General features: G+C 33.5%; 1 protein-coding gene and 1 pseudogene across 2 annotated transcripts; one reads left to right on the top strand and one right to left on the bottom strand.

Annotated features, from left to right (window-relative positions):
• Positions 1–17040, bottom strand: part of LOC148781633 (cytochrome P450 CYP72A616-like) — a 33990-nt pseudogene extending 16950 nt beyond the window's left edge.
• Positions 17041–17922: 882 nt separating this feature from the next.
• On the top strand, positions 17923–23197 carry AT-HSFA5 (winged-helix DNA-binding transcription factor family protein). 2 transcript variants are annotated; one of them, XR_966809.3, is made up of 3 exons: positions 17923–18722; positions 21418–22742; positions 22947–23197. XR_966809.3 is itself a non-coding variant. In XM_006848459.4 (2 exons), exons 1-2 carry the CDS (start codon positions 18483–18485, stop codon positions 22684–22686), a joined length of 1509 nt encoding a protein of 502 aa, XP_006848522.1. In that variant the 5' UTR covers positions 18115–18482; the 3' UTR covers positions 22687–22874. The 2 variants fall into 2 exon arrangements, 1 of the variants encoding a protein (XP_006848522.1); XM_006848459.4 differs by lacking the exon at positions 22947–23197 and having other exon boundaries at positions 18115–18722; positions 21418–22874.
• The last annotated feature ends 1159 nt before the right edge of the window (positions 23198–24356 follow it).

Raw genomic sequence — 24356 nt, 5'->3', positions numbered from 1 at the left:
ATTAATGAAATTAAGTATGAATCCAATACAATGGAGTCTAATCTCATATATCTAATTTAGGTTGAGAAAATTCCCGTACCTGATTCTAATTGTAGTAACAATGAGGGAGGGATGGGATGATTTATAATAGTGATGTGGTTTCTTTAAAGCCTAGGCATTAGGAAAAGAAAGTGAAACTTTGCCTGGAATCCTCAACTAGTGAGTCGAGGCCTTATGAAAAGAAAGTAGAGACTCAAATGGCCCTAAAATCAATTTCCACCGCCAATTATAAAATTTGTAGTTTAAGAAATGGTATAATCCTTGCGGATCCATGAAGGCTTGAAAATGAGTGGTCTATATAATGTATTATATTGCTATTTTTAGAGCTTGAAATCCTAATTTTTTTCATAACCAATAGTCAAGGTCGAGATGATCAATTTTAAGGTCTTTTGATGCCAAAACTATAATTTTCTGTGAATTTTAAAGTGAGACTTTACTTAATTTTGATAGAATTGCAGCCCAATCAAAATATTTTCCTTATAATATTGTTTCTACTATACTGTAATTGATTCTTTTTATGTCAAGTTGTTTAAATTTAATTTACAAATTTTGTTTAGTTATCATGCTAACTAAACAAACTACACCACTTTATTTGCAAAACAAAGAAAAGAAAACTCTCAACCCGGTGAGACCAATGAGATTGCAACAATCATGGCTAGACTTAGCTAAGTTTAGAAATAACTCAATCAAGGCCCAATCAAATCCTAATTTGACCCAGTTTGGGACCTAATGTGGTTGACTCAGGAGACTCTGAGTTTACCAGACTGGGTTTACAAAATTATATTTTGTGCAAGATTTATTTTAGACTGTGTATTGGATGGGAGATTAAATATAAGTTTTCGAACTCAAAAATAATTTTTTCTTGCAATAATATCAACAATAAGGGGGTTGAAGCCCCTTACAATATCACTAAAAGGATCAAAATATTACAAATTGTAAGTAACGTTACGCATCTAAGTTTCTATATCAATCAGGTACGTTCTTATTAATGACATTGAGAAATCCTCAAATTGCCCTTTTTGGTCTGGAGGAGCCCAAACAATTAACGATACTTTGATAATTTTACTCCACAAAGAGGTGTTAACCGAATGACAATTGAGGGTAAAATTGCCAAGTACCCCTATTTGTTCTGCCTTCCCCACTCCAAAGAAAGGAAATTTGGAAAATTTTCAACCTTTTTTTTTTTGAGGATATATTGATCGAGATGGAATTTGAATAGCATATTCTTAAGTGTAATTTGTAACATTTTGGCCTCTTTAGTGATATTCTATCAGGTTTTAACCCTTATTTTTATTTTTTTAAAGAGTGTGATTTGCATAAGGATGCAAACTTAAACAATCAGAGTAAGGTGCACCTTCAAACTGTCATAAGATGCAATTTTACCGAAAATTATTAGGATGGCCTAAGAATCTATTTTATCTATAATTATAAAATTTTAAGTTCCAAAATAGTTCAAATCAATTAGATCTATAAATTCATGAAAATCTTGAAAATTGATGGTCCATATAATGTACTGCAAGATGTATTAATTTGAGATTTGAATTCCTTTTCTTTTTCCATATCCATAACAATTAAATGGTTTTCCAATGTCAAAATACTCTTTCAATGGATTATTGATGTCCACCTTAATTCTGTAATGACACTTTATACAGACTTTTCCCTTCTTAAATTGTTACTAAGCAATATTTGATATTTTAGATTAGAAAAGTCTACCAAGGGTCTTCTGACTCATGAGTACGCATATGCTTTTCATGAATTTAAGGCGTAGAACAGATCTTAAATCACGGGAATACAATTCCCCCATGGATCCATACTTTTGCAGCTCCATAAACAGTGTATATCTCTTTGACATGTTAAAAGCAAAATGATGGTGCGAAAACAAGAAGAGCTCGAAAATGTCATTTTTAAATTAAATTTTTTTTACAACTCTCTAGGTTCATTATCAGCCCTGGTTGAGATTAGACTCCTAAAATTTTGAAACTAAAATCATTTGGAGGGGAATACTGGTATAGTACATAAATGCACAACGTTCATCATTGGTGCAGGTAACAAACGCACGGAGTACTACATAAGTGCGTTTAGTACTCAATCTTGTTTACTGCACACTGCACACTGCACACTGCACACTACACAAGCCCCACAATGCGCGCTATTCTTGCGCAAGGTGTAAGATGGAGTGATAAGTCTAGAGCATGGAAAGTCAAGGAAAAACTTGGTCGATCATTGGATAAAAAGGATTTCAAGGGAAGATGTCAATAAGGTATCAAGAAGAAGAAAGCTGAAGTCTATTAAGTTACCATCAACAGTGGGAACTCAAATTAATCTCATGTTATCTCAAAAGTTATGACTATAAGGTTGTAATAATGTCATTCATATGGTTAGTTAGTAAGTAGACATGATAAAATGCAACCATTATAGAATAATCCATTCGGTGGATAAATCTATGCTAACCTATATACGAGAAGGTTAAGCTATGCTCTTAATGGTGTCCATAACTAAAATCAGCTTGGGTGCTTTATATGCAAGGGCACCCTGATAAATTTACTTATATAGGTATAGATGGAGACTTCTTATGAGACTGTATGCATCTTTTGAGCACTTTTGAAATGAGGATATAAGCAGTGTTTTAAAAAACGGTACCGGTTCGACTCGAAAACATGCGTGCCTGTGCCGGTTTCAACCAAAAACCGGGAACCGCCCTGTTTTAGAGTGGAACTGCCGGTTCCCATCCGGTTCAGCCCGGTTCTCGTGTGGAACCGCCGGTTCCCATTCGATTCAGCCCGGTTCACACATGACATGCACGAGCGAGCATGCTCCACGCGCACACGTGTGTCCGAGCACACGTGCGAGCGTGCCCCACACACACTCACACGTGCACACGTGTGTTCGAGCGCACGTACCCCGCGTACACTCACACGTGCATACGTGTGTCCGAGCGCACGTGCGAGCGTGCCCCACACATACTCACACGCGCACACGTGTGTCCAAACGCAGATGCGAGGTTGCCCTAATATTTTTATACACATTTTGTAATTCATATTGTATAGGTATTTATATACTAAATTTCAATACCCATCTTTCGATGTGGGATAATTCCCAAACATCATTAAATGAAAACGAAATATAAATATAGTCTATTAATCAGCAATTTATAATCACATGTAGTTAGATGGCTTGATGGTTATGACTTTGAATTTTTTACGTAAGGTCCCAAGGTCGAATCCCCTTGGGCTCCCTCCCCCTTAGGCGTGTGTTGCATTTTTGTTGTGTATATAGTGGTTGGTATAAATATTTTTGTTGTTTTCGAATTTCCTTGGGCATGTGTTGCATTTTTGTTGTATATATAGTGGTTGGTATAAATATAAATATTTTTGTTGTGTATATAGTAGTTGGTCTAAATATAAATATTTTTTTAAATAATATAAAAGACATAAAAAAATTAATTTTTATATAACTGTTAATATTTGTTGTATATAGTGGTATAATTAATTTTATAAATAATATGAAAGGCATAAAATAAATGAAAATAAAAAGTTTATTCTATTTGAAATCTCCATCTTTCTACTAACAATCTCTTTGACTAAATTTATTATAGAAACCTAAAAAAATAAATTTTTGAAAAATTGAAGTGTTATTTTCAAAATTTGTACGCATTTTATTAATTTTTACATTGATAACCAAATATTTTATTTTATTTATGAATTTTTACATTATAAATCCTGTAATGTACTATTTTTCTTACAGTTGTCAATAATACATTTTAAATTAGATAATATTATAAAATATTTTTAATTTTTTATTATTTGTCTAATAAAATAATTATAAAATGTAAACTAATAATTATAATTTCAGTATATAATATTCTAATTAGTGAGGTTGTAATAATTTTGGATTATAGTTAGTTAGGCTGTAATAGTTTGGGTTTTTTTAGCGGGTTAGGGTTTTCGCCAAAACGAGATTTTAATGGCCATTCTTTCATTGATTAGTCTACTCTTTATAATAGTCCATATATAATTATATATTTTATCCATGATAATTCTAAGATTTTTCTTTTATGTGATGCAAATTTAATAGTTAAAATAAATTTATACAGGGAAAGAACATCTCAATATTCACAAATTGATAAAAAAAAATGAAAGTTAATAATGTAGTACCCTCATTTTTTATTGGATTCCTAAAAAAACAACATTTATAATGAATTTTAATAAATTTTTCGAATTTTTTTGAAGCTTTAATCCGACCGATTCAGCCGATTCTCGATCCGGATCGTCAAGTCGTTGATCCGGATCGGTTTTTGAGGTGCCTGATCCGAGTCACTGATCCGTTTTTTAAACCATTGGATATAACTATATAAGTATAAAACCTGTAACATGCTGGCAATAAACAGTCACCTGTAACATGCTGGCAATAATAAGTTGAGAAATTGTTACTATTTTTATTTTAAAAATTACTAGGCATAATTTCAAAATAATATCATTTAAAACAACTTAGTTCTTATAAAGTGTGATTTTGCATTTATGTAGAGAGAGTAGTGCTTATATAGATCGATAAGTAGTGGCTTTTAGTTCCTCAAATGGAGAATGGAGATGAGAAAGTGATGCTTAGATATGAGAATACTCTCTTCTATTATGTTTTTAGAATAAGAGCACTTGAGGCATACTTTACATGCTCACACTTTGTATTTCACATGTTCAGATTAGTGAGGATATTGTTACTCCCATTGGGATAGTCAATTTTTTGGAACCCAAAAATGCCTCTATGAAATACTTAAATGTTGGGGAATCTTGTTGCATGTAAGTTGTAATTGATAAGCCATTTTTATGAATGTTGAATTTAAGATATGAAGAGCCATAACAATTCATCATTCCTCTGCATTGAGTTGTCACATTGGATAGAAGAGATGAAAGAACACTATATCTTCATACATGAGGCACTCAAACTTTTCTTTTGAAGAACAATTTAGAACATAGTTTTGGCATACAGATTTCGTACCCTTTCTATCTTATGCAAACTTTCTCTATTTAGAACGAAGACAACTCTATTGTTCTTGATCTTCTTGTACCTGTGCATTTGTACAAGCAAAACAATGTTCAATCTTTTGTTTCCTTATATTTAGAGATAAATTTGATTGGAGAACTTCAATACACACTAATTTTTATCAGTACGAAATAAATATTGTCTTCTGGTAACACAAGTTTTCGTACCTGGGAGCAAGAAGATTGCTTATGCACTTTGTTACCTATAAATAAAGTACGTACTAACTGACATTTCTCCCCAGTTTCACCACCTAATTATGCACCATTATTTTATAAAAAATTCTTGGTTTGTTTTCATCCATCACATGTGGTATGACCATATGTATGACTTTGTATGTTAAGCAGAGTACCCTATTTTTGGCAGTTTTATTAAAGGGAATGGAGGATGGTTCAATGGTTGTTATTGAGCAAAACGTAAGTTCGATTGTCAAAGAGAGTTTTGCATTTGTATTTTCGTCACTTTAGGTACTTGAAAATCTATTACAAGCAAACATATTACAAGGAAATATGAAATTGGGCACACTTCAACTGTTTCCCCAAAATACGTGTAGAATGGCTATGAAATGCATTACTCGCGTAATGGATAATCTAACTATAAAAAAATTATCTATCTCCCGCTATTCTCCCTCTCTCCTATGCACACCCATTATCATGTCATTCTCCCTCTCTACTGTGCAGATCCATTTCTACTTTTTCTCTCAATTTCACTTATAGGTGTTTGCACATCCTACGTACATCCATTTCTACACTCTCCTACCCACATCTATTTCTACTTTAATTCCGCATTTCAGTGAAATTTTGTGATAAAAAAGAAAAAAATGATAGTTTATAGGCAAGTGCTACTAAAATATTGATAATACATTACCCATATTTCTTCCGGACATACCCAAATAGTAGCAATGTATACCCAAATAGTCGCAATGTGTTTCCATTTTGCATCTAAATACTACCAAAATAATAACAATCCATTTGCATGTAATGTATTATGCAGTAATATATTTCACAGACAATATATTTCCAGGTATCCAAACGACCTTTTAAGGCCATTTGGTTCCCTCGAAATGAGTTTATTTAAGTAGCATTACGTGCGAAAGGATACATAAGTGCTGTTTGGAGGAGAATGATTTTCATGTTTTAAGTTTTTTTTTATGGAAATGTCAATTTCACTAAAAAGGTCGAATTCAAGAGATTCAAAGAGAACCATGGGTCCAAAAACTTGCCGTAAATTATATTTTATAGTGTGGGTTGAGGTCTGCCAAAAAAAACAAAAAAGACCTCGAACCCTAGAGCAACAATAATTATAATGATTGATATATAATATATGAATAATAATAATAATAATAATAATAATAATAATAATAATAATAATAATAATAATACTAATAATATACGAATAATAAATCATATAATTTATATCAATTAATATATAAAAAATTATATAATATATATTTTTATAATAATATATGAATATTACATAATTAATTATTATATATTATATATAATAATTATATTACATATTATATAATATAACATTCTACTATGAATTTTTATTAATGATAACATTTTCATATATAATTCATATATACTAATTACAATTTCTATATATTATGATTGAAATATTATATAGTGATATATATATATATATATTGTTGTAATAATTAGCAATAATATATACTATGGTAATAATAATAGTATATATTATTGTACCTAATATATAATAATATATGTAATTATATAATATTATAACATATATAATATAAGGAAAAATTTTTATAAGGCCACAACCTTAAAATGTAGAAAAAAGGCATGCTTAAAAAATCAATAGAAGAATGTTGTTTTGATAGTAAAAATCCATCTAATTGATCTTATCGACCTAGAGATGTATGGATGTGGAAATTAAAAAAAAATAGATTTCAAAATAAAAAAACTTATACATCTTGTAATATATTATCTAGATCATCTGTTCTGAAGATTTTCATGTCTTTGTAGATCTGCTCAATCTGCATCATTTTTTAGTTTTAAATTCATAATTGGAGGTGCAGTAGTTTTTTGGGTCGTCATTAAAAAATTTTATTCCAAAATTATATCATTCAATGAGTTTTGGAGGTGGACCTTAAATGGCTTGTTTAAGGTTGACGCTTTAAACAAACCACAACCATAATATAACATTCTAATATATATTTTATTATAATAATATTATACGATAATTTATATATATATATATATATATATAAAATTAAAATTAGGGTTATATTAGGATAATTACACTATGGAGTAATTTAACATTGTAATTAACAAAATTTAGACACTTGTATACCCTTAATTTGTACATGGATGAAGTGCATTTTGTACAAAACAAAGATATATAAGTGTCCAAAATTTGTTGAGTACAATGATAAACTACTCTATAGCGTAACTACCCTAATGTAACTTGGGTTGCCAATAGGGAGGGCACGACCCGGAACACAGGAAAGTACAGGATTGTCTAGGCCCTGCCTGATATGGCCCCACCCATAACTAGACCTGTTAGGGCTGGCCCGTAAAAGTCTGGGCCCACCCAATAAGAGCTGTTAGGCTCGAAATCTTTATACAAAGCCCAAGGAAGGCCCATTAAGCCTATTGGGCCTAGCCCAGCCCAACTCAGGCCTGGCATTTTTTTTTCTTTTTAATCTTTCTCTTGACTTGTAAGGAAAAAAATTGATAAACTTTTTTTTTAGAAAATTTAAAACCTTCATTGACAAATAAGGCGTAACCCATAAAGTCCCATTAAGCCTAGCAGGGCCCACTTCAAGCCCGGCCTTCTTTTTTATTAATCTTTCTCTTGAATTTTCTTTTAAGAAAAAAAAATTGCTAACTATTTTTTAAAAAATTTAAATCCCCCTTATTGAGTTTTTAAAGTAAGAGATTGGGTTTTTTGAGAGCATGAGACATTGTGTTTCTAGAGAGATCATGAGTTTTTAGCATTATTCGCAAACTCGCCCAATCTAACCGCTAACCGTCCGATTAGATCGGAACCAACCAGTGGCTGTTTCCAGTTTTGGGCAGTTAGGGTGATTAACCAGTATTTAAAAAAAAAAATCAAAAAAATGTATATAAATTCTCAAAAATAAAGAATTTGATTTGTAATGTATTTTTAAATACTCTTTACATTATAGTAAAGATTAAAAATTATTTTTGTCATTAATACTCACTTTTATATTTGCCCATCATTTTTAAAAAATTTTAAAAATAGCCATTGGAAAATATAAAATGGGTTAATTTTTTCATTAATTTTCAACTTCATTTGAATGTGTTTTGTTTTAATCAGTATTACTCACTTTTATATTTTCCCATCCTTTTTAGAAAACTTTAAAAATAGATATTGAAAAATATAAAATGGTTTAAAATCAATTTTTTTCATTAATTTTCAACTTCATTTGAATATGTTTTGTTTTAATAAGTTTATATGATTTTCATATTTTAGTAGATTTTTTTTGTATTTTTCTTCAATACTTTTTTGACGGCCCGAGACTCGCTCAGTTAGAGCGGTTGAATCCGTCGGTATACTAATTAGGCGGTTAAACCACTTCCAGACCCAAGCCTGCTTAACCGTTCCAGTTCGATTTTGCGAACACTAGTTTTTAGAGAGAGATGGATTTTTAAAGAGGGAATAGATTATAGAGATGGTAAAGATTGAGATTTGAGAGAGAGAGAGAGAGAGAGAGATTGGGTTTTTAGATAGAGAAAAAGAGAATGAGTTTCTAGTAGGAAAAAAAGAGAGATTGAGATTCTAGACAGAGAAAAAAAGATTGGATTTCTAAAGAACGAGAGAGTTTTTAGAGAGAGATTGGGTTTCTAAATAGGGAGTTTTTAGAGAGAGAAAGAAAGTTTGGATTTTTAAATAATGATACAGTTTTTAGAGAGAGATCGTGTTGACACGTAAGACCTCATAGCCATACGTGTCAACATCTTCCACTTTGCTATGACAGTCGAGCATAATAGTCACATGCATACTCCCACTTTTGAGTATGACCTTTAAGAAAATATCAGGTTATGAGGTTTTTTTCACACTTTTGCGGATATGCCTCTCATAACAAATGTCTGTTATGAGGATTTTTATGTCGATGTGGATTTGTCACTCATGAAAACTGACTGATTTAAACATTTTTAAGTCTCATTAATCTAGTATGCTTAGACAGTAATTCAACATTTAGACCCTTTGTTAATAGATCAGCTATCATATATGATGAGGGCAAGTAATTAACAGTTACTTCACCTTTCTCGACTACATCCCGAATGTAGTGATATTAGACATCTATAGTCTTCCTTTTAAGTTATTTGCTCCACTTTGAATTAATTTAATTACAACTTGATTATCACAAAATATTCGTTGATTATTTGCAGCTTCAAGTTATCTATGAAGCACTTTATCGAAATGGAAAAAGTACAAGCAGTGCTATATGCAATGTATTCTGCTTCCTGTGTGTACTTAGCTACACACCCTTGTTTCTTGCTTGACAAAGAAACAACTGCTCCTCTAAAGAGAAAAAATATGTCCTGAAGTGGACTTACTATCGTCCATATCCCCAGCAAAATATGCATCTAAATATGCTACAACTTCAAGTTTATTTGCTCAAAAATATAATTTTAGATGCTTTGTTCCCTTAATGTACTTTATAATTCTTTCTACTACTTTCCAATGAGTTATGCCTAGATTACTTTGATATCTACTAACAAGTCCTATGGCATAGCTCAAATCTGGTCTTGTACGTCTTACTGCATATACCAACCTACCAATAGCTTGTGCATATGGAACGTTAGGTTTTTCTTGCCTTCTACTGGACAATCCTTCATATACAACTTTACTCCCTTTTCAACAAGAGTAAACAATGATTTACATTTTGTATTTGAAATCTTTTGAGAACAGAGTCAAGATATCTCTCTTGGCTTAAGCACAACATTTTTTATTTTCTATTTCTAGTTATTTCTATGTATAGGACATAAGATGCTTATCTCATATCTTTCATCGCAAACCGAGAATAAAGCCATGACTTAGTCTTCTCAATCATTTATAAGTCATTTCTAGCTATTAAGGTATCATTTATATATAATGAGTGTATTGTGAATTTACTCTCACTCTTAAAGACATACACATAATGATCTAATCTATTTACTTCGTATCCTATCTGTATGATGGCATCATGAAATGTTAAGTATCATTGTCTTGAAGAATGTTTTAAACCATATGAAGACTTATTTAATTCATAAACTTTATTTTCTTAACATTTAATTATGAAGCCCTCAAGTTGCTTCATGTAGATGTTTTCATTTAGTTCATCATGCAAGAATACAGTATTTACATCAATTTGGTAAAGTTCTAGGTCGGAGTATGCAACAACTGCCAAAATTATTCTAATGGATATAAACATTGCAACTGGGGAATAAGTGTCGACATAATTGACTCCTTTTTTTTGGGTAAAGCCTTTTGCTACTAACCTAGCTTTAAATTTATTAATTGGTCAATTAGGTTTTATCTTCTTTTTAAGTACCCATTTAAAACCTATAGGTTGCCTATCTAATGGTAGATTACATAGATCGCAAACTATATTTTTCTCAATGGAATTTAAATATTCTCTCATGGCATTAAGTCATTCTTGATATTTTTGTGACTTCATAGCATCATTGAAGTCAAAAGGGTCATGCATTTCATCTAGGTCAATAAGGTTGTCTATCTCCTCACTTATATAGACATATAAATCATCAAGGTAAGATGGAGGAGCTCTAGACATCGTTTGACCACTTAACATTAGGTGTGTAGGTACTTCAACATTATCATGTTGATCAGGGCTATCCATATCCATTGTAGGTAGTAGTTCTAAATCATCTATGATATTAAATGGATTATCATTATCAACTACAGGTAGGTTTTCTCCTTATAAAATAGGAAGCCAAAGAGAGGAAGATAACAACAAGAAAACGGTGTACAGTTCCTCTCTCTCTCTCTCTAAAAAGTGAAGGGATCAAAAGAGAGAGAGGAACTGTACGTCTATTTCTTGTTGTTCGCTTCCTCTCTCTGGCTTCCCATTTTATAGGAAGAAAAATGGTTAACTGTTGTATTTCTCTGGTCTTTGAGAAAAAAAAAGGGAATAGAAAAAAAAAATTGAGCTTTGCGAAAAAGGAGGGGTTCCCTGATCTCAGGGATATTCATCCAACGTTCATATAGACGTTGGACCGTATAAACATTGGATACATTGAATTCCTACAATTGTAGGCTAAGACACGTAAGGCCTCATAGCCATACGTGTCAACAGATCGAGGTTACCCAAATGGCCTATAAATGCTTGGATGATGGCACCCAACTAAATGGTCTCTCTCTCCATTTGAAATGGGTCTCTCTCTATTTGAAATGAGTCCTTGTCTCTTCACAAGTGAAATGGTCTCTCTCTCCATTTGAAACGTATAGGGAGGGTATAACCAAAATCAATGGGTTTTCTTTTTAGGCAAAATCTCAATATGCACCCATAAAGAAACGCAGACACTTTCTTGAAGCTACATTTCTTTCACTCTCTAGGTTGCAAAATATATAGGGAAAATTACAAAAAACCCCCAAGACCACACTTTATATGCAACTTACCCCCAACCTAAGTTTTTTCTCACTTTTTTTCAAAAAACACACTTTCTATGCAAATACCCCCCAATAGAAAAAATTCATTTTTTTAGATGGAAATGCCCTTCCCGTACACAAAAATCAATTTTTGGCCTGATTTAACGTTGACTTTCGAAGCTCATTGCCAAAGCGAACCACCATAGTGCGGGATATCCACTGTTGGAGCGCACATACACAGTGCTGGAGCTCTGTAACTCCAGATTACACTACCAGAGCGCATTGGAGCTCTGTGACTCAAGATTACACTACCAGAGCGCACTTACATAGTGCCGAAGTGCATGATCCACTGTCGGAGCGCATATAGATAGTGCCGAAGCGTGGTGACTCCTGAGTTTTGCAGTGCCGGTGCGCATTTACACAGTACTAGAGCACATCATCTACTGTTGGAGTGCACATGCACAGTGCCGGAGCACTGTGACTCCAGATTCCACTGCCAGAGTGCAATTACACAATGTCGGAGCGCACATAGACAGTGCCGTGCTGTGACTCCAGAGTGTTGTACTGTCGGAGCGCACTTATGCAGTGCTGGAGTGCACATGCATAGTGCCAGAGGGCACATACACAGTGCCGGAGGGCTGGGACTCCAAATTCCACTATCGGAGTGCATTTACATAGTGCCAGAGCACATGATCTACTGCTGGAGCGCACATAGGCAGTGCCAGAGTGTTGTGACTTCAGAGTGTTGCATTGCCAAAGCGCACTTACACAGAGGAGAGAAAGGCTTCGATAAGGTAAAAGTAATGTAGGGTAGTTTGGGTTTTTTTGTTATTTTATTATTTGGTTGGGGCGTATGTGCATAAAAAGTATATCTTTGAAAAAAAAGTGAGAAAAAAAGGTTTCCTTTTTGGGCAAAAATCTCAATATGCACCCATAAAGAAAGGCCGACACTTTTCTCAAGCTTCTTTCTCTCTAGGTTGCAAAATATAAGAAGGGGATAACCAAAATAAATGGGTTTCCTTTTTTGACAAAATCTCTATATGCACCAATAAAGAAAGGTTGACACTTTTCTCAAGCTACATTTCTTTCTCTCACTAGGTTACAAATTATAGGAAGGGATAACTAAAATAAATGGGTTTCCTTTTTGGGCAGAGTATTTTATTTTATTTTTGCCTTACTATAAATACAAAAATTTTGAAGAGTGAAAAAAAATAAATAAATAAAAATTAGTGATCAGGAAACTAGCCCTTTAGCGGTCCAAAACCAGGCTTGCCCAAGAAGCCCGAGCCCTAGCCCTGTCCATTGGAAATCCTAAACATAACCCTTAACATTAATTATATATAATAATTATAATAACTGTATATAATTCATCAAAGCCATTTTCCAACTGTATATAATTATAGTAATTGTATATTACAATTATGGGCAGTGATGTCATATAACAATTGTATAGTAATACGATGCAACAACCTTCAAAGACTATGTTAGGGCCATCTGTTTGATCCAAATTTTAAAATATACACCATTTTCATTCTAATGAATAATTACCAAAAAAAGAAAAATTTGAAAACACAACCTAAAAAGTAATTTTTTTAGCTCACTTGATCTTGAAATTCATCAAATTCATCAAATGGACGGCCTAGATTCATTATTGGAGGGGACACATTTTGACCATATATAGGGTACAAATTAGTTTTTTATTTTTAGGTTGATCATTGAGATAAAGAGAGTGTGTGTGCAAATTTTGGGTCATACAAATACTATAAACATGGTTTTCTAGAAATGTGGTGCATTGTACTATGATACAACCATTGTATGAAATTATTGCTCTATAATTATGCTTATATATTTTTATATATAAGTAATTTACGTATTATAATAGGTATGTAATAATATATGATCAATATTCATTATATACGGTTGCAACTTTAAACTATAGAATTAAGGTACACCTCAAAAATCTACCAGAAAAATGCTATATTTATGTTGAAAAAATGTCTAATTGATCATATCAATATCAAGATGTATAGATACAAAGAAAAAAAGAGATTTCAAGTCCTAAAAATAGTATATCTTACAACACATTATCTGGACCGTCAATTTTCAAAAAAAATTTGAGTTTATAGATCTTGATTTGAAATGTTTTTGGAATTTAAAATTTTGGAATTAGAGATAATAATAGATTCTTGCAACATCCTAAGAATTTTTTACTCCAAAATTACAAAGTTTGGAGGTGCACCTTACTTTGATTGTTTAACGTTACCACATAAAGCAAACAACACCCATTATAATAGTATATTATGTTTATAATAATTAATTATGTATTATATAAAATATTTAATGTATTATAATGTATAACATAATATATAATAAAATATAGAGAAAATATCTTATTATCCCCTATTTTTAACATCTATATCTCATCAGACCCAAGAATTGAAAATATTACTTGTAAGCAAAATGACTCCATCTTTTCTATCTTTCAACCCCCTAAACCCTTTTCACCATGTATTATTGACCTCAACAACTTATAAAATGACTCTAACTCTCTCTCACATCATCGTGTCTCTCTCTCTAAAACCCAAACTCCATCTCTCTCTCTCATCATCGTCTCTCTCTCTCTCTCAAAACTCCATCTCTCTCCCGAAAACTCAAACTCCATCTCTCTCTATCTAAAATTCCATTTCTCTCTAAAACTTAAACTCCATCTCTCTCTCTCTCTCTCTTTCGCGTTAAAACTCTATCTCTCTCACACACAAGAAAGTGTGCTTATGTTCGAGCTCAAGCTAAACCCCTTGGCTGGTAAATCCATCGAGAAGCGAAAAGAGAGAGATGGAGTTTGAATAGGGTGTCATTTTAGTGTTTGTTTGAATAAAAAATTTATGGTCAAAGGGGTCCAAAGGGTTTGTATGATAGAAAAGATGGAAACTTTTTGCTTACAAGTAATATTTTCAATTTTGGGTCTCTTGAGATATGAAAGTTAAAAATAAGAGATAAAGAGATATTTTCTTTAAAATATACAATATTATATATTATAATATGTATAATATAATATTATTATATAATAATATTATAACATTATATAATACTATTTTACATAATTTCCATGCGACAAGTCTTATAGGCAACCCAAACGGTGGCGAGACATCTTTTAGGTCTCTTATCAAATTCTTTCCAAACAATATGCAACGATATTCTAGGAGATACCAATTTCATGAGAGTCATCTCTCTAGGGTACCCATTTCTAGGGAACCAAACGGGCCTTTAATCTCTCGCTAACTGACAGAGTATGCCTGTGAAGATGAATAGTGTATTATCTCTACAGACAAATTTCCTAATGACAAGGAAATTTCAATGTGACAAAAAAATAAAGACAAATTTCCTAATGACAAGGAAATTTCAAAGTGACAAAAAAATAAAAGAAAATGAGAGAAGGGAGAAAATGTGTTGTGGGTAAAAACAAAGAATGAAAGACGAGAATGAGAGTTATTTTAGAAGAATGAAAATGGAAGTGATGTATTCTATGGTGGCTGGTTTATGGATGTTATTCTGAATTTGAGAACCATTCATTTTGTTTCGTAGGATAAAGTTTCTTTTTCTCGGTTGGATTACCTCTTTCCCATGTATTGTTTGTATTTTTTTTTTGTTCAACTGGATTACTACTTCCCAATGTTTGTTTCTAAGTTGCTAGTATCTGCATCATTTAGCAAATAAATGAGAGTTGGGAATTGCGCTATTTTCATAAGAAAGCGGCTTCATATTTATACACAACGTTCTCTTCAGGATCAAACTCCTTAGAGGCGTTCAAAACCATTTTTCAAATCAAACAAATGATGAAATCGGATTCGAAAAGGAAAAAGGAGAGAGAATTCATAAAAGTTTGGGAAATAGAAAGACAATTAGGGTCAGTTTGACAAAATAGAATTGGAATATTTAAATTTATGAAAATATGTATAACATAATTGCCATATATGAATTATATATGATACAGATCAGAACTGAATATTTAAATTTATGGAAATATGTATAACATGATTGCCATATATGAATTATATATGATAATGATATATATTTTTCTATGCATGTTTGATTGTGTTTGATAAAAAAAAGTTAAGATGCAAACAATATGCATCATACGACTCCCTATCTTTCTCTTTAAATTTACTCAAAACAAAATATTTCTCTCTAACACCGACAGTGCAATTGCTCTATCTCCCTTTCTCGACCCAAAATGTAGTCTCTCTAAATCTGCAAGGTACCCCAAATGGCAAGCTGGTTTTTTTGGCCCTAGGCCACAAGGTCTCATCTGAGTTCTCGCATTCTCATATAAAAAAAGCAAAGGAATTCTTTGAAATTAGACTTGGGAAGCTCAAGCAGGTGTCTTTTGTTATTATTATTATTATTAAAGTAATGATACTATGTGACCCTCTCACATCCATGTGAGCAAGACCTCAAAATGATTACTATTAAATTTTGACACAGATATCTAAAAAACCTATCCACCTAAGTCCCACACCCATGTCATAACTTTTATAGAGATCTGTATAAAAAGTTAATGGTGATCTTTGGGGTCCTACTTTTATGGGTATGGGAGGGTCTCATAGTGCCATTTATCTTATTGAGTAATGATCCTATGAGACCTTTTCACACTCATATGTATAGGACTAAAAAAAATCATCATTAAATTTTGACACAGATATCTAAAAAACTTATCCACTTAAGTCCCACACCCATGTCATAACTTTTATAGAGATCTGTATAAAAAGTTAATGGTGATCTTTGGGGTCCTACTTTTATGGGTATGGGAGGGTCTCATAGTGCCATTTATCTTATTGAGTAATGATCCTATGATACATTTCCACACTCATATGTATAGGACTAAAAAAAATCATTATTAAATTTGACACAGATCTCTAAAAAAGTTATCACATGGGTATGAGACTTGACTTTTCTAGAGATCTATGTGAAATTTAATGGTGATTCTTTAAAGTTCTATACACATGAATATAAAAAGGTATCATAGGATCATTACTTTTATCATTATTATAAATGTTAACCATCATGGTGAGGTTGAGGTTGGTAAGAGTAAAAGGTACGTTATTGGGGCAGATTCATATATTGGTGCTTTGCGTGTGATGGGAAAGACCAATGCTCGAAAAAAATACCAATTTGGACATGCGTTAGGGGGAACCTATTCCATTATGGCCTAAACCAACCTCCTAATTACCTAAAATGGACACCCCCATGCTTTATTTTTGCAGCTTTAATGGCTTCCCAAGCTGTGTCATGAGTTTTGTGAGGCTTCAAGGGAACGGCTGGAATTTGGTTTTCTGACACCTTTCCGGCAATGTTTTCCAAGGAGAGGCGGCCCAAGAGGCTCATTGTCGCCCTCTGGTGTGTAGTCCCACATTTTCTACTGAGAGAATGGGAAGATGGTTTGGGGAGGGAGAGAGAAATGGGGTAGAGAGAGAAAGTGTTTTGGGAAGAGGGGAGTGGTTTTGTGGGCCCAGTACACGAATGAAGGGTTTTGTCTTTGTAGAGGCAATTGATTTCTTTGTCAGAAACGAATGAGGGGATGAGTGGGGAAATACTTAAAATCTTGGTGGAGAAATAGAATCAACTACAAACTGAATTATTTGGGATTCAGATATTTGTGGGATATATGGATATAAAAAGATATCATTTGATCTTATCAGTCGGGACATATAAACTAATATAATTCAACTTATAGAAAATTCTATATTATCTAGAAATATTAGGATATTAGAGAGTTAATTTTAGAAGAATGAAAATGGAAGTGATGTATTCTACGGTTGTTGGTTTATGGATGTTATTCTGAATTTGAGAACCATTCATTTGGTTTCGTAAGATAAAGTTATTATTGTTATTACTATTTTTTCTGGTGGAATGTTTGTTTCTCAGTTGCTAGTAGTTGCATCTTTTAGCAAATAAATGATAATAGGGAATTGCACTATTTTCATAAGAAAGTGATTTCATATTTGTACACAACGTTCTCTTCGGGAACAAACTCCCTTGGTGGTGTTCAAAAACCACTTTTAATCAAACAAACGACAAAGCCGAAGTAGAAAAGAAAAAACGAGAGAATTTGTCGAAATTTGGAAAATAGAAAGACAATTAATCGACATGCAAGGATCAATATCAAAGTTTTTTTTCAACTATTTGAGATCAACTATATATTTTTTGTCCATTCGATCACACCTGCAATGAGAACATAAATAGACTCCCGTTTCTATATTACAACGCGCATTTGGAAAGGACCCTAGCACAAATAGACAACAAACATACTGAATCCATAAAAAAATATAGGAACAATTTTATGTACTACCTGGGACAAATTAAGAAAAAATTGATGGCATTTAAGAGATTCTTGGTAGACGTGCGTGAGATGAACAGATTCCGTAAGTAACGTTCACGCGAGAGACAAGAAGCGGGCTACATAAAACGAACAAGGAACCGATCGTGGTCCGTGTAGGTGCGTTGTCCGGTTCAACGCGGGGTTTGAAGGTTGACATAAGCTGACCTTCCGACCTGACTCTTTGTCCTTAACCCTCACCATTCTTAATTTTGACCTAATTATCATCTCCAAAAATTCACTTGCAGTGAGCACAGGTCATCCTCTGAAGCTTCTACAAGCTTCGTCAATGGCGACAAGTCTCAAATTAGGGTTTTGAAATATCCGTTAAGGACTCCCAATCTTCGTCTTTCTCTTATCAGTAGACAATTGGGCCATAGCATCTCTGGTTTTGCTCTTGAAATTAGGGTTTTGATGAGTGGCTGAGAAGTCCTGGCTTTCTGAATCAGCCATGGATGGGGCACAGAGTAGTAGTAAGGATAACAGTGGTGGTAGTGGGGGTGGGCCTGCTCCTTTCCTGATAAAGACCTATGAGATGGTGGATGATAGTAAAACAGATGATGTTGTTTCATGGAGTTCGTCGACTACTAGCTTTGTGGTGTGGAACCCCCCTGAATTTGCCCGCCTTCTCCTTCCTACTTATTTCAAGCACAACAATTTCTCCAGCTTCATCAGGCAGCTTAATACATACGTATGCTCTTCGTGATTTCTTCTTGTTTATTTGATAATTGTTTGCTTCGTACCTTACTTTCTTTGGATATGAATTTATTTCGAGTTTGTTGAGCGTTCTATTTTGTTGGTTGCTTGCTTTTTTGTTGTATGAATAAATTGAGTAGAGATTTTGGGATTTCAGTTGGATGTTAATGAAGAGTTTAGTTGGGGCTTGACAGTAGCTTTCAGGCACATCAATTTCTCTTGCTTCATTAGGCAGCTTAATACATATGTGTGCGCATCTCAATCTCTTGGTTTTATCCTTTTTTTTTTTTTTTCTTCTGATAGTTGACTTGTTTGGGTTGGATTTGTTCCTTGTTATTGAGGATTTACTTTTGTGGTCTTCTCTTACTGCTATATGAATCAAATTGAGTGGAGAATCTGGACTTTTTGTGCTATGGATAGTTTGGGGGCTTTAGGAGAATAATGACATGCTTTTCTTGTGCAACTTCTGTTCTGTAACTGTATATCATTCATCATTTGTTTATTTTGTTGAATCGTTTTTTTGATGGTGAATACTTTGTTGACGGATACTTCTGTTCTGATATCCAATGATCTGGTCAATCTACTCCAATTGCTCATCATTGCAATTCCACTGATGCAGACCCAATTTTATGCAAGAAGATTAGGGTTCTCTTTGATTGAGCTGGAAGAGTAAGAGTTAATAATCTCCTACTCATCCCCTTTTGGCTGAACAAGAACACAAATTCATTATCTTTGAATTAACGAATTGGCCCTAAACCTAAACATATCAACGATTGTGCCTTCTAGTATTTCCTTGCCTAATAAATTTAAGTTTGCATATAGAAATCTCTGAATTGTTATTATTAATTGTTATTGCTATATAGTTTTTTTTATTGTTGTAGAGTTTATTGTTCATTGTTCTATATCTATAGTTCTATAGAATAATATCTATAGAATAAGAATCTATAGTTGTTCTAGAAGATAAAGAAGATAATATTAAGTTAAGGGTTTGTAAGGCTTTCTCGGAATTCAACGTCAATCCCCTTTAAATAGGAATCTGGGACAAGTAAAGAGAATCTAATGGGTCAATACATTCCGTATCGAAATCAATAGAAATAAAGATTTGAATAAAAATAGAAGATCTTAATGAGGAGAACCCGTCGAGCCAAGTAGAATATACCATAACAGAAATCCCGAGATGAAAATACCTGGACTTTCTACCACATACTACTTTATTCTAAATTAGAAATATTCTATTCTAAATTAGAAATCCCAGAGACTAAAGAGAAAAAAGTAGACCATAGTTTTAAATGAATTGAATTAATTAATTTTTTTTGTTATGGAAAAGGAGAGGCCGAGTCAAAATGAGAGAATTTTTGTCTCATTTACTAATTCTTTTTATTTACTAATTACTATTAATAAATTAATAATTCAATAAAATTGAAATGAAAGAAATACAAATAAAATTATAATTCTATATAATCTATAATCTAAAGAAATAGAATAAAAATTCAATAGTATATATAAATAAAATGAATACTAAAAAATGAATACCATTATGAATATAAACTTAATAGTTATAGATATTAATAGAATAAAAATCTATCGATGTCTATAATAAATAGAATAGTAAATCTAAATCTAATTTAAATAATAAAAAATAAAAATAGCAAGTGAGATCTCGTTGGATGAATCTTGAACAAGACACGGCCCACATCAACGAAACAATCTATGTGGCCCGATCGTAATCAATTCTTGTTTCGAGTAAATAGTTATGGGTTAATTGACAATTCCAATTCGAATCGAATAATTTGGTATATTTTACATTCATAGGAGTACATCTATGTTTCTACTTCACGAATATGATATTTTCTGGGCATTTCTAATGATATCAAGTGTCATTCCTATTTTGGCATTTCTAGTTTTTGGAGTTTTAGCCCCGATTAGTCAAGGACCAGAAAAGGTCTCTAGTTATGAATCAGGTATGAAACCAATGGGGGATGCTTGGATACAATATCTTTCTCTATTTGAATATTTCTCTATTCTAATTCTCTTATTCTAATTCTATTATTCTAATTCTATTATTCTAATTATTAATGTTTTGTTCTTTTAAATATTCTAATATTCACTATTAGATATTATAGATATCTAGATATTTGTACTTTATTGGTGGCAAATAGTTCATTGAAGGAGGGTCTATTATGATAAGCGTCAAGGTGAGTTCTTTTTCATCTGCTTATGTTTCATAATTGGATCATTTTAGTTTGAGTCTTTTTTCTTCATAGAATATGTGTTTAACCATCAAAATTGGGTTGTTTTCATTTTTATAATTGACTGCTAGGATTTGAAATTTGTGTGTAAATGCACAGCCAATTGTAATCTGTAATGACTGATATCCTGAGTCTGGATCCTTTTATTTTATTTATCCATTCATAATGATAAGCCTTGAGGATGTTTCTTAAACAGAAAGAGGTTTGCATCATTTGAAAAATTCCTTGGTTTACAATTCACTTGGGAAATAATCTTCAATGGGATTTCTTTTAAATTAAAAAATCATCATGGGTGATTAGTGATGGATGGTCTTCTAGTTCTAGGTCCTTTTTTGTTTGTCCAATGGTTTTTTGTCTCTTTATACTCTTTCTCAGTTCATTTTACTTCTTACGTGTTGCCACTGACTGAATAATATGAACTGACTGAATAATATGAAATAGGGCTTCCGTAAGATTGACCCAGAGCGATGGGAATTTGCTAATGAGGATTTTGTAAAGGATCAGAAGCATATGCTCAAAAATATACACCGACGTAAACCTATACACAGTCACAGTCTACCACAACAGCAGGGGACAAGCTACTTTGGTGATACAGAAAGAGCAGCTCTTGAAGAAGAGATCGAAAACCTCACCGGAGAGAAAAATGCCTTTCTAATTAACTTGAACAAATTCATTCAGCAGCAGGATGGAACAAAGGCACTGCTGGAAATGTTGGAGCAACGTGTTCGTGAAATGGAGCAGAGGCAAGAAAGGATGATTTCCTTCGTGCATAGGGCCATCAGCAACCCTTCTTTTGTAGACCAGCTTGTTCGGCATGTCCAATTAAACACACAATTCCCACTCATGAATAAGAAGAGGAGATTGCCTAAAGTGGATTTTTTGCAAGAGGTTGTAGAGAACAACTTTGTGGACAATCAGATCATTCATAGTGCTTCTGAAATAAACACTTTGAAACCCATGTTGGGGTTTGCACAAAACGTCAGCAAAGGCTTTGCAAATAAGCTGAAATTGGAATTATCTCCTGCTGCCTCAGATAATCTGCTTTCTGGTAGTGGGCATAGCTCTTACGAAGATGGGGACAGTCCACAAGTGAGAACCTCTAGAGAAGCTCCAAAAGAGGTCGGGATGAGAGCAAAAGGTTTTTTATTTGTGTCTGACGGATTAGAGCTTTCAGATACTGGTACTTCTCTTGGGTCAGAAAAGGTTAATACTCAGTTTCCCTGTGAAACTGTTATTCCTCCAGAGCCACATGGTGTGCGACAGTGTTCCACATCAACTGAAGAAGGAGATGGTAACATCTCGTGCCATCTGAATCTGACTCTCTCTTCTTCCCCATTGCCAGTCAACAGAAGTGATACTTCAACAAGAATTGCACCATCTCATGTTAGTCAAGAGAAGGATGCTTCAGCTGAGATTAGAAGCAGTTCTAGAGAGGATCATTTCAAAGTGCTTGATAGAAGTCCGGCTGGCAATAATAAGATGCCTTCATCAAGAGAATTGGCAAATAAAGTTCAAGCACCCCAAGCTACCGTAGGCAGAGTAAATGATGTGTTTTGGGAGCAATTCCTAACAGAAAGGCCTGGTTCTTCAGATGCTGAAGAGGCAAGCTCTAGTTTTAGGGGACATCTTAGTGAGGAGAGGGACGACAGAACATCGGCTTTCAGTAAGTCTTGGAATAGTAAGCAAAACATGGAGCAGCTGACACTCTGAAGCACTTGGCATGTCAAATATATACGAGTAACACCTGCCTCAGCATACTATGTAACGTACGGGATTGTCTAACTGCATCACATGTACATTTAACTTTTGCTTGTTGATACATTGTTTTCTCATTTCTGTATTAAAAATAAAAACAAATATATCCCTTTGAATAGTATTCACATTCGAATATTGATCTTTATTGTGCTTTTAGATTGTCAAGTTACAGTCTCACATTCTTACATGGGGCATTGCCACACTTTTCTTTTCAGATTGCAAAGAAAGAGAGGCTTTCTGTACAAGCTGACTGAGGAAGGGTGTGGTGTTGCCTTACTTCTTTTTTGTTCAATGACATAATACGAGTTTCTGGTTATTTATATCAATGTTTTGCTAGATTAGTTTCTTTAATCCCAGTTATGAAATATAAGCCATCATTAGGTTTACTGTTATCCAAAAGTTCATTTTGGGCCCAACTTTCCTACTTATTATATCAAATTTGTTAATGCTATACAAGGTTTGAGAATTTGGCTGCTAGGAAGCCAGTGACCGTTCCTGTTTGCATAGGGGGTTAGGCGGGATTTCTGGATGTCATGTCCCTAGGCACCTGCCTGGGCACCTACCTCCAGGAAGCCACCTAGGTGGCGCTTTGTGCCCTTCGGCGAGAGGGTGGAATTTTGCCCTCTGCTTAGGGGCAAAAATGTTTTTTACCCCCCTCAAAGAGGGGCGAATGGGTTTAGGGGGCATTGCAACCCCCAAAAACCTGTTTTCTTGTACTTGACGGAGGAAAATTCCCAAAAAACAAGAATTTTTTTAATTTCTTTATTTTATGTTTTTGTGTATTTGAGAGAGAAAGCTCCCAAAAAACAAGACTTCTTAAGATTTGTTTTTTGAACACTACAGTTCTGTAATTATCAATTATAAAGCAATTCTATTTTTAATGAGGTTTCAATTTGTTTTTAGGATTTGATTAGGTGAAGCTGTGTTCTTCTAGTTCTAACAAATAATCTGATCCTGGACAGAAATATGGCTTGTGCCCTGCAGATCTTGTAAAAAGAAGTACAATTTGGCCGGTATTAGAGGGGATGTAGCCCCATGTACCCAAGTTCCTGCAAATATTAGGAAGGAGATGTTGGACCATCTACAAGGGGTAAAAAACAAGAAGAAATTGATAAAGGAAAAAACTTGAAGATGTCACTAGCTCAGTTGATATTGAGGAGAGAGAGAGAGGAAGATGAATTAGCTTAAGAAGGGGCTCTATCAATAGGTCATTGGAGATTTGGCAGAGACCTAAAGCAAGGGGGACTTATGGAATTCTTACTTCCCATCTCTTGATCCTGAGCTTGCGATTTAAGAAAAGGAGCAGACAATTATAAACCACATAGAAAGAAGAGGTCAATATGTTGCAACATGGATCTATCAAGGTGAAATCTCTTTCAATGCCGCTAGTTTGAAGAGCTTCTTGATAATGATGGAAGTGGTAGGGCAATATGGTCTAGGATCACACTATCAACTCAGAGATCCCTTGCTTAAAAGAGCAGTGCATTTCACTAATGAATATTTCAAGGCTCATAGGGACGTATGAGCTAGATATGGTGTTACTATAATGATTGGCGGTAGTATTGCCAAGCCCCATGATGAGGTCTATGACTCCGTTCTCACCAAAGGGTAGGGGCCCAAAAATC

The sequence above is a fragment of the Amborella trichopoda genome, chromosome 6 (genome assembly GCF_054954075.1).
Source record: "Amborella trichopoda isolate Santa Cruz 75 chromosome 6, AtrichopodaSantaCruz75HAP2 v2.0, whole genome shotgun sequence".
Classification (NCBI taxonomy): domain Eukaryota; kingdom Viridiplantae; phylum Streptophyta; class Magnoliopsida; order Amborellales; family Amborellaceae; genus Amborella; species Amborella trichopoda.
Note: the sequence above shows the minus strand (reverse complement) of the source record. Positions and strands in the feature narration are given on the sequence as shown.

Bases quoted from the DNA above. Each gene is read 5' to 3' on its own strand.
- AT-HSFA5 (XM_006848459.4), top strand. From the start codon at position 18,483: ATGGATGGGGCACAGAGTAGTAGTAAGGATAACAGTGGTGGTAGTGGG. The intron at 18,723-21,417 runs GTATGCTCTTCG...AATATGAAATAG, and splicing joins TCAGGCAGCTTAATACATAC to GGCTTCCGTAAGATTGACCC.